This window comes from Martes martes (assembly GCF_963455335.1).
Source record: "Martes martes genome assembly, chromosome: 1".
NCBI lineage: Eukaryota > Metazoa > Chordata > Mammalia > Carnivora > Mustelidae > Martes > Martes martes.
The window spans coordinates 105,366,144-105,377,682 of record NC_137888.1 but is presented as its reverse complement, the minus strand read 5'-3'; the positions used below and the strand labels follow the sequence as shown (position 1 = coordinate 105,377,682).

The 11,539-nt window shown below is 47.1% G+C and overlaps 1 protein-coding gene across 1 annotated transcript; it reads right to left on the bottom strand.

Moving 5' to 3' along the window:
- Window positions 1-2,172: 2,172 nt before the first annotated feature.
- On the bottom strand, window positions 2,173-10,870 carry EIF2B5 (eukaryotic translation initiation factor 2B subunit epsilon). The gene is made up of 16 exons (XM_080820181.1): window positions 10,627-10,870; window positions 9,498-9,622; window positions 8,474-8,659; window positions 8,202-8,379; window positions 7,845-7,925; window positions 7,550-7,627; window positions 6,974-7,286; window positions 5,774-5,919; window positions 5,408-5,549; window positions 5,182-5,283; window positions 4,889-4,996; window positions 4,613-4,703; window positions 4,189-4,312; window positions 3,280-3,405; window positions 2,757-2,867; window positions 2,173-2,604 (listed from the first exon to the last, which is right to left on the bottom strand). Exons 1-16 carry the CDS (start codon window positions 10,816-10,818, stop codon window positions 2,545-2,547), a joined length of 2,163 nt encoding a protein of 720 aa, XP_080676307.1. The 5' UTR covers window positions 10,819-10,870; the 3' UTR covers window positions 2,173-2,544.
- Between the last annotated feature and the right edge of the window lie 669 nt (window positions 10,871-11,539).

The following is an 11,539-nucleotide window of genomic DNA, read 5'->3' as shown; positions in this document are numbered from 1 at the left end:
GTCACACATTCCACTAAGCTAGCCCCCACATACAGGGCTTATTAATTAACAAGTTTCACTGTAGGTGATCAAGTGGGGATGATGATGGGTTTTTGTTTTGAATAAACAAAAAATGTATTTAAAAGCTCCCTCCCCCCCACCCCCGTTTTTCAGTTTGTTTTTGCCTGGTGTGTGATGATATTTAGAGCCCTCATATACTTTCACTTAATCCCTCATTTCCAATCTAGCCCCTCACCCCTCACCCCCATCTCCATGTCTGTCTTGAGTCCGGGGCTCAAATAACTCTTCCTTAAGGTTCTGGAATTTCATGGGGCTTTTTCATACATTCTGCTAGGCACTCATGACCTGTCAGTCTGAAACCTCAAGACCTTTGGATTTAGGAAATCTTCAAATATATTTGATAATTTCCTCCCCACCATCTCTTGAAAACTAAATCTCCCACTACTTGCAGGAGAGTAGGGCTAATCAGAAGGCTGAATCAGATGAGCCAGAGACCTTTGAGGCCTTTTCTTGTATAGATCCTTGATTCCTCTCCACCCCACCCTGTTAGCAACCAATCCTTATCCCCTCTGCCGAGCCTTTTCTGGGTTTAAAAGGGCACATTGGGTTTGCCTGTTAATAAACCCCTCAGCAGATAGAACCCATCTCATTCTGCTCTGTTAAGTCAACTTTCACTCTTTCATTTATTTTTCATTTTTCAAAATGTCAATGTCTCTCACTCATTGTAATCACCTCAGGTTTTCCTTATTGAGTTATGGGCCTTTTTTGAAGAATTCCTTCACCTAGCACTTAAATGAGGTTTTAGAAAAAATAAAAAAACCCACGTGTTTAATGTACGATATTTAAATGGAAACCCTTTAAAGTCCCCTTCTACCTTTTAGGACACTCAGCTGTCACAATCCTCTAAGCCTCTAATTAGTCCACTGGAAGGAATCTATTCCTTCTAAAAAGTTCTGTAGGCCAACTCTGAGCCCTGCTACCCATCAGGTCCAAATAAGAGGTGCTCTATAAGTTATTTGTATTTAACTGCTCCTAGTAGTCCATGCCATAACCTTTATATGCCCTCTAGGAACTAGGTCTTGTATCTGAAAAGCAAAAACTGAGATTTACTGAAGAAGAAAAGTAAATTAAGCTCCTGTTTTTTCCTCTTTAGAAATATTCAGTAATGCCCCTCACACCCGAGTACAATTCAGTATCATTTTCCTTAGCTTACTCCTTTCCATCCAAATAAAATGAACACTGGCAACCATTTTATCTGTGATGTTCAGGAGGGCCACTTGTTACCAGTAACATCTGTCACTGTTTAAGTGTCAATAGGGTAAGGGCTTTAGGACAACAACAAAGAGCTAAAAGAGATGAGACAGAAGGGCATGTCTCATAGCTGAGGTTAAAGGAGACTACAGAACAAAACGGCAAACTCCAGCATGGCTCTATCAATGACAAGTTATGGGACATCTCTGAACGTTAGGCTCGTCTGAAAATGGAGATAAGACCTACATCATCTACTGTGAAGTTTAGCTAAACACATGGAAAGTATTTAGCAAAATGCTTATCATACAGTAAACACTCACTCAATATTAGGAGAAAGCCAATTTCATAGGATCTTCCTCTGTTCTTAGCATACCCACTGCTGGCTTGGGGTTATATTTGCCTCTGGAGGCAATTTCCCTTCACTGAGACACTGAATATATGCTGAGGCAGAATTCTTGATTACAAGATTCAGGTCCTTAGCTTTACTCCTTTCAAGAGTCTTGAGACCTTAAGTAAACTTCCTCATCTTGAAGATGCTGAATATCCCAGCTTCCCTGATAGTACTGGGTCAACTGGACAAAGCTTGTGAGGGACTGGGAGCTGGTTAATGGACTAGACATACGCTTGGATCATCACCCTCTGGCAGGAAAGTGTTTGGACTAGGACTCTCTACGGAAATAGGCTCAGGCGCACCACTCCAGGACCACAAAATTGGTCCACAGAAGCAGGAAGAGAATCTAGGCCTCTGACTACCCATGAGCCATGACGATGGTCAGTTGGCAAGGCACCACAGTACCACCTAGTGGCTGTTAAACACACCCCACTTCTCCTTCTCCCAGGTGTTAGGGGAAAGCTGCCAGGTTCAGAACTCTGGTCACCTACAACACGAGCTGATCAGTCAGAGTTGGGAGAGAAACCAAATACATCCCTCTCTCTCTTTTTTAATATTAACAAATACAAGCAGCAGAAAGGGCCAGCTGCTCTCTGCTGTTCCCTGAGGGAAAGCCAGAGCACAAAACTGTTCCTCTGGGCTTCCTCTAACTGCAGGGCCTGCCTTGCTCCTCTTTAGGCAGAGTTTTGTTGCAGCCCAACTTCCCTTTTCCCAACTCCTCGGTCAGGATGGGAGGCACATGGTTGCTGGCGGTGGGAAGAATACTGTAGTTCCGGCCTCTGCTCCTTTAAGTCTCAGCTTGGATGGCGGTCACTCATCCTTCGGCAACTAGCTTCTCATTTGCTCTGGCCCAGAAGCCAGGAGAGCCATCAACCACACCCACAGAAGCAGACAGTGCAACTTCAGTCATCTTCAGATGACTCCTCTTCTGCCTCTTTTAGCCACTGGATGAACCTCTGCAGCTGTAAGGAAGCAGAGTGGAGAGCTATTGAGGGAGGGGCATATAAACAGCTTTAACAGCCACAGAGTCCCAGGGACCAACCACCCTGGAGTCTGTGGCCAGAAGCCAGGGGACCAGACAATCACCGTGGTGATAAGAGGGTGGCCAACTCACCTGTTGGTTCTTGCGCAATTGTCGGCCCTTGTCAGTCATATCCTTTTGGCTGAACCAGCTCAGGATTGTTTCCTCAGCCAGGACCTCTAGCTGGTAGAAAGCCATTAGTACCTGCAGAAGGCCAGCAGAAGAGATCTCAGGGACCTTGCAGAATCCAGCAAGATATAATAGATAACAGAGGAAGAGGAGGCAAGATCTTAGCACCTCTCTCTACCAGACTGTCAGCTTTCTTTAAAACACCAGCTGCTTTTAAAACAGGCGAAAATGAGCTTTTCCCTCTGGTACTAGGACAGGTATAATTTCTGGAACTATTGCTGGGTCCCCAAGATAATCTCCAAATGGCTGCCTTACTAGCCTGACTCCCAGCTGTACTATCCCAGCAATCAGCACAATAATAGGTGTGGAGGTGCTCTTAGTCAAATCCCATACTGGATTCACATCAGCTTGTTTTGTGTCTTGATGGAGGGAGCCAATGCCTGTTTCAAAGCAAATCCAGGACTCTGGGGCTTGAGGTGGTATTCACCTTGGCCATGGAAGTACTAAGAGCTTCATGCTCCAGGAAGAAGTCCTCAATGGCTGCCAATGCTTCCAAATGATCAGCTGCACGTTTTATGTAGTTTCTAAAAACAGGACTCCAGGACTTGAGCAGCTATGGAAGAGAGGAGAAGGGAGCTGCAATATATTCCTGAGCATGCACCTATACCCAGACAGCAAAAGAAGTCAATATTGAAAACATGGGACTTTCAGGATATGACAGAACAAGAGGGAAATGATACAGGCCTGAGGAATCATGTCAGAGGGACTTGGGAGTTGCTGGCAGTCAGGGCTGGTGACAAAGAAAAGATTTCCCAGGGAAAGTGGAAGGAGGTCAGATGTTCTAGGCTGCCTCAAAATACCTATTACCAACCTAAAGGTTGATCTCATTCTGGGTCAAATCATTTCATTCAGAGAATATAAAAGTCTGGGTCTATTATGGCCATCGTTTGGGGTCTAGTATGGTCTGAATCCTGGAGTCTCAAAGAGCACTCAGTATTGAACCTAAATGGACTCCTCTGAACCAGCCAAGCCTGTTCTAGTACCCAATCTGCATCCAAGGGCAAGGAGAAAGGAACCACAAGTACCACATGTCCCATGAAAAGACCTTCTACTCCCTATTTCCTTTAAAGTGAAACATGGAGGGGCGCCTGGGTGGCTCAGTGGGTTGGGCCTCTGCCTTTGGCTCCGGTCATGATCTTGGGGTCCTGGGATTGAGCCCCACATTGGGCTCTCTGCTCAGCAGAGAGCCTGCTTCCCCCTCTCTTCTCTGCCTGCCTCTCTGCCTACTTGTGATCTCTCTGTCAAGTAAATAAATAAAATCTTAAAAGTGAAACATGGCAAAGATGTGGATGTGCCTCCACCCAATCCCTTGTACCCAGTCCCGATCTTTGCTCACTGGAAGCAGCAGGGCACAGTAACGGTTTGGGTCCAGCGGGGAATCCGTTTGCTGCAGGGGGAACTCCAGGACCACGTGGCTCAGTACCTGCATCACCTCCTTTAGGCTTATGTTGTAGGCATACCTGTGGGGAGACAGGGGTGACACCAAGGCCTTCATTCGCCCTTTTAGCCTGGTGTAGGATTATGACTTTGGCAGGACACTGGGGAAGAAGTCGGCTAGAACAACATGCAAGGGGAGAGCTTTGGCAGGGGGAAGTCTGTGCTGAGGCCAGAACCTAATACTCTCCTTGCTTCAAATGCTACTGGCCTTGTCCATTTGGGATGCTGAGGGAATCGGTTCCTATTTGGGAAGGAAACAGGAGAGAACCTCTACCTGCCTGGGACTACCCAGAGGAGAGGAGAAGAGGGAGAGCTGCTCTTACTTGAGAGAGTTGATCTCGAGGACTAGATTGTCACAAGAAATGTTCTCTTCCTTGCCCCGCTGTAGTGTTCCTAGGACTTCATTCTGGAACACTGAAATCAAAGCACGAGTAAGTTCATGAACCAATAACACTCCAGAATGCTTTAAGTTCCCTAGTTCTGACTTTATACCAAACCCTTCTGGGAGAAACCGAAGTCTCTGGCTAGTTGATCCAGGCAAGGAATAAACTGGAGGTTTTCTTCTTTTGTCCTAGGACACTGCTCCCCTGACCAATCACCTTTGATGTCATCCAACTGTGGGGAGCCCGCTCGGCTATCTAGCTCCTCAGAATCCATACTCTGCTCGCTTTCAGTTTCGCTCTCTTCTTCCACGTTGATTTTGAGTCCTGAGGACCCATAAGGGTGAGAAAAAAGAAAAGTTAGGAAAGAGCTGTTGATGGAGAGGAATATATCTACCGTGTCTGAATGAATAAAGTAATGAACGAGTAGTCGGATTCTGAAGTGTTCACTTTTCATCAAAATATTCTGACTTAGAAGGGGGGGGCGGCGACAGGGATAAGGCCTAACTCACCCCACAGATTCTGCTGTAGTCCCTCTTCCTCCTCCACGTTTATGTCTGCAGCTTTCCAGAGGTAGCCCTGGCCAGCAACTCCGACTTCTGCTGGATTGTAACCTGGGAAAGGCAGTGATCTTTAGTGAACACACTTCGGAGAAGCACAATCCCTCCAGGAGGAAACACTGGTTTTCCCATGGGGCAGAGAGACAGACAATCGCCCCACACCTGATTAGCCTCACACCTTTTAGTTTCACTTTCTCCTTTTCTTGGTTAGCCCCAGAATCATCACTGAACTGACCATCGTCCTCATCTTCCTCTGCATCTGGAGGGTGTAAAGAGATCACCGAGCCCTCAGGCAGCGTGATGTCTGGGCCCACTACCACCTAGGGGACACAAAAAGAGTGGGTGGCACAGCTTCATCAGTGTGCTGGGGAAAGGTACATCCTGACCATGACAGCGATTTTTACTATGGGAACTAGAAGACAAACGAATTCACTGGATTTGGATTCTCAATTCAGGCTGGATCATGGGGGGACATAATGCCCCTCCGGCTCAGCATGACCACCACTAGGTTTGGGGTCCTTGTGCAGTATAGAGCAGGGCTTACCTGGGAAGTGAGAACACAGCGTGGCTTCAGTGTAACTTGTTCCTTGACTTCAGCATTGTCACAGAGCAGAGACTGATGGATCTGTGCTCCAGCAGCCACTTGGACACCCCGCCACAGGTAGGCCTGGTCCAGCACCACGTTATCACCTGGCTCAGGATAGGAAGTACTACCGGTCACTCAGGGTTCCAGACCAGGGCCATTCCAGCAGGACAGGACTGACTGATAGCAGCACACCTCCCACCCAGCTCCAATACTCCATCCCCTAATTCACCAGAAACACCCTCTTCCCCTCTACACTCCAGCCTGAGGACAGAACATTGCTTAGCATGACCATCCTCTACCAGGTTTATAACAATCACAGACTACATACTGGACTTAAGAACCTGAGAACCTTCAAGATATCTGGGGACCCCTTTGCACTCAAGAACCTTATTAGAATCATATCTACATCTAGAAGTAGAACTAAAATTTCCCATGTCTTCTTGTATATTTTTATTTTTTTAAAGACTTTATTTTTAAGTAATCTCTACACCCAACATGGGCTCAAACTCACAACGCCAACCTCAAGAGTTCCATGCTCTACCAACTGAGCCAGCCAGGCATCCCTCTTATTGTACATTTTAGAATTAGAATCTTATTATTCTTTTAAAGGGGCAGTTCCATTAGAAGCATCCTATTCCTACAACCAGAGTGAGTTACCAAGAGGCCAACCAGGCAGTATGGTTGAGTTAAAAAGAACACTGGACTTGAAATACTTAGATTCTAGTTCTAGCACTACCTCTCATTAGCTATGACCCTGAGGGAGACAACCTCTTTGAGCCTGTTTGCTTGGCTATAAACTGGAGATAAATAATACCTACTCCACAAGGTTTTTGTGAGGATAAATGAAACAATGTATGCAAAAGCCCTTTGTAAACTGCAATGCACCAAACAGATGTTATTATTGCCTGTTAATTATCCACTTGGTCCTGAATGTGAATAGGGTACTCTGGAATGTTAAGAGTCACCCAATAAGAGGCTCACAGGCCACAGATTAAAGGCTGCAAATTTCACATCCCCATTTCCCTCCTTTATTAAGGTAGCCGCTCTGGTTCCTTATTCTCAGGGACTATCCCTCTGTATCCTTCTCTACCCCCCACCTCCCGCTCCCTGGGTTCCTAATCCTAGGATGACCATCCTGACCTCCCCACCTGTGCTCACCAATGTGGCAGCCAGGGCCAATGACACTGTTGGTGATAAAGCAATTGCTGCCAATGACAGTGCCAGAACCCAGAAGCACATTTTCCTCTAGGATGCTGCCGTGGCCCAGGCTGACCTCAGGCCCTCGGTAAATGTTATGCCGGGAATGAGAGCAGCTCTGGGTTGTGTTATCAGTGAAGTTTGCCTCTGGGGTGAGAGGGTAGACCCATCGGCGGATGACATCAGCGCAGACTGCCGCATACATGTGCAGGTTGGAGACCCGGGCACCATATTCCCTAGTTGTCACGTGCATGTGGATCTGGTTTCCTAGGATCTGAATGGGGAGAAGGAAAGGGAGGTAGCCCAAGCAAGTAAGAGAGGAAGAACACACCCAGGTACAACTCTTTCTAATCTTAAGTTCCCCTCTGCCCCTTGGTGTCATAGCCAAATGGCCAAAATTTTTCTTTGCGTCTGATTCCCTATCTCCTTTTCCTTCATCCTAAGACTCAATAAAGCCCAAAAGGGGACCAAAAGTTATCATCAGCCTGGGATAATAGCATAGCCCTCTTCTAAAGAGGCCCAGGAGCCTTTTCTTACCTCCTCATTCACTAACAGGCCTCGTACAAAGTCATCTCGAGTTTGGTAGTCAAAGTTGTCTGTAAAGAGTTGAGCCACCTGTGGGGGGGAAGTTGGGTGGGGCCAAGGTGAGTGCTATTCTCTGGAAACAAAAATAAGTCCCTACAGACCTATTAGACCCTATGACAGTTGGACAAGGGCCAGAAGCCCAAAAAGGTTCCTAATGGGATACTGGAGCCAGGATGACAGCATCTGTTTACTGTGGAACTCAGAGTTCTACTCTTTAGATGTGCAGCCCTGGCCCTGAAGAGCTCACCTGAGGAGAGCAGATGCTGATATGACAGTCCAGTAAATCATAGCGAATCTCTACTCCCTCTCCAGTGCCCTGGAACAAACTCTGTGGGGAAAAGGCATAAGGACTTTACTAAAAAGAAAAAAAAAAGATTTTATTTATTCATTTGAGAGAGCATAGGGGGAGGATCAGAGGAAGAAACAGGCTCTCCACTGAGCAGGGAGGCTGATGTGGTGATCCCAGGACTCTGAGATCATGGCCTAAGCTGAAGGCAGATGCTTACCCCACTGAGCCACCCAGGCCCCCGGTATAAGGACTTTAACCTGTCTCCTGCTGAAACCTGTCACTCTCCCATTTCAGGGACCCCAGATACCCACACACCAGAGGAAAAGAAAACCGTCGAAGGCCTTGAGTCTTCTGGAAATGGAGAACCCGGTTTGTGGCACTATCCACAGCCACTACCACATTGTCCTCATGGCAACGAGTTGGGTGGCTAGGGGATGACTCTTTGAAGATCATTGTCATCACAGATACATTTTTTTCTAGCTTCCGCCTCAATCTATAAAGTATAGGAGGGAGAGAGCAGCAAAACAGCAGTCTTAGGGGCTCTGCTGGTCACAAACCCTTTGCCCCTACCATCTTCCCATCCTGACCTGTGTTCTTCCAGGGCTCTGGTAATATTTATGTTTGAGACGACGTCCCCATACACCAGAAGGAAGTCAGAGCGCACCAAGGCCTTGGCATCAACATCACGGAGAACATCCCCCAGTGATCGATATAATTCTGATGTAATTATTCGAACCACATTGAGAGATGTAGGGCGGCACCACTTGGATTTCCTAAAGGAAGGGGATGAGGGGAATGAGTAAATCAAGCATAAAGATCACGTAGAGCTTCCCTATTTTTCTCAACCATTCAACACTCACACCCCTTCTCTATGGCTTTTTTGGGTTCCTGCCAGCATCTTCAACTTCAAAGAGATTTATGAACTATAATTAATGGTTTCAGCATCCTGTGTCACCAGTCTTGTTTTATGGGTTAGAGAAACATGGTTATTTCTTCTCCATACCCTGACACTTGGATTTTGAATGGATTTGAATTCAAAATCCTGCTGAGATTTAGAGTATACAAAATATCCTGGGAACACGCTTTCCATGTCACTTCTCGCCATCCAAAGTCCCAGGCAAATTTAGGAACTGTCTAAAGGACACCATGCTAATATCCTAGTCTTTATTCCCTGAACTTTCATAAATCCTGAGATTCACTCTTTTTCAAGAAGATTTCATCAAGCGTTTGTTAAGTGTTTACTATGTTCTTTGTACTAAGATAGGCACTGGGAATACAAAGATGAGGAGGCGCTCAATATTTACAAGCTCAGTGGAAAAACAAAGATGTTAGTCTTGTAACTTCCATACTGGAGCCATTAAATAAAAGCAAAACCTATGGAACAAAAACTTTCTAAGTGAGAATGAGAAGAAATCCAAATGCAATTCTTTAATCTTTGTTACAATTTTAGCTGCTCACCTCCTGATAAGTGAAGAGAAAGCCCTTAGTTCTTATGACGGAATCCAAATAGACATCTTTCCCCCCTCACAATTTCCCCTTATTTAGTTACAACCATACTAAGGAAAGTGGAAAAAATGGTGAAACATGAAAAGAAAAGTTCCAGAGCCTTACAGTAAATGTTCCTTGATTTGAGCAGCCTTCCAGCAACAAAAGACAAAGGTTTCCTGTACACCTGTGGCAGTCAGAAATTCCAGAGTGTAGTCAAGTAGTGCTACATTGGCCAGGGGCAAGAGTACCTGGAAGGTAGAAGATGAAAAATGTCTGAAGTCTTGAATCCAGGAAGGACCTCTGGGTACTATTCTTTCCTCCACTTAAGCACAATTTTCACTTCCCTACCAGTGTTTCCAAACACCATTGTTTTACTTTACCTTCTCAAGGTAAAAGTAATCAGGTCCCTGCCTTTGATGTTCATGGCATCCTCTAAGCATAAGAATCTGTGGCTGGAATCTAATAGTAAGCATGGAATCTACTTGCTTAGCACTGGCCATAGCTACTACAGAGCAGCAGGCCACCTTGGCTAAGGAAAACACTAAAAATCAATCCTATTTTCAGAAACTTAAGCAATGATAAGGCCATTTTCCCCATTAAATTTCCTTCCTTGATCCCCTTCTAAGGGGAGTCAGAGGCTAGCTACCCCAATCACTCGTCCCAAATGAACAGCCATTAGGTTTTGGGGGGAGAATTAGGATTCTTCCTGAACCGAATGCAGCTCCGTCTTTGACTGAACTGGGTACTGCTGAGTGACCCAGCAATCCCTAAAACGAATTCCCCAGTCCAATTCCCCGGTACCTAGACAATACTGGGTCTGCTGGCATCAAGCCACTAAACCTGTTCTGTCCTCCTTTTGACAGAAGGCATCAGCTGTCATTAAAACCTGGAAAGAAAAAAAGCACACCCTCCGAGATTCAAGACAGCTGTTACTATGGGATTAGATTTTTTTTAGGCATATGGCCTCCCTTTTGCAGGCAAAAAGAAGTGTTGTTCCCATTCACCCAAGGATCTTTTTCCACTGCACAGTTGAAGGCATCACAGCCTCCGTCTGAGGCATTGAATCCCCACGTAAAGGCTTCTCACAAGCACGGCTTTTACATTCAGCCCTCTGCATGCCTTCCAAACCTCAGATGGTCAGGACTACGAGTGCCCATCCGCCAGAGCACTCCTCATCAGGCAGCCGAAAGGATAACCTACTCTAACCCGGCCACGTTCGGGCCCTCCAGCTGCTCCCGAGCGCTGCGCTCACCCGAGGCTGGTCCTTGGAGATGGGGAAGAAGCGGCGATTGAAGCTATCTGCCACCAGAACTGCTTGCAGGGGCGGCGGCGGTTCCTCCTCCGTCCCTTTGGCTCCCCCACCGCCGCCGCCGCCGCCTCCCGGCCCAGGGCCGCTACGCTTGTTGGCCCAACTAGCCACTGCACCGGGTGCAGTAGCCGCCATCTTCTTCCCTCACGGCCACCACTTCCGCACGGGAACCGACACCGCTCGCAGTAGGGGACAAAAAGGACCCAGCGTTGGAAACGCGGTGGACTAAAGAGGGGGAGGAGGGAGGAGACGCGGAGAGCGCAATGCGCAGGCGTGTGGCCCGGGAGTGTACCCGCGCCGAGGTGTGAGCTGGGAGGAGCCAGCCGTGCGCCTCCTGCCAGCCCCGCGGGTTGAGGCGCGGGGTGGGGTGGAGTCCTATGGACCACACACTCGATTTGCAGGTACAGTAGGCCTTCATTTGTACGCGAACAAGCTGCGATTCTTGAGGGATGGTAAGACTTGGGGTCTCTGCGAAGGGGCCAGATCCATTCGGAATATGTAGTCTTCCTTGCCCGGAGCATGTTAACAACTGTAGTCCTCCATCTATCTACATTCCAGTCACGTAAATGTGACCCGGCACCTCGGGGAGCTCGGACCCCACCCAGATATTCCCTTACCCCAGGCGACTCACAGTCCACCTAAATACGGAACGTAGCATAGTATAGTAGGGAGAGTAGCAATTCTGTTGAGCGGTGATGGTGGCCAGGGGACCATACAAGCCTTAAGTCTTTTAGTTCTCACATTTCTGGAGAACGTCCTTATTCATTCGTTCGTCTTATTCATTCGTTTGTTTCTTGAACTCTCAGAGAGGGATGAACTTCCCCCAGCTACTTAGTGGAAGAACTGGTATTGGACC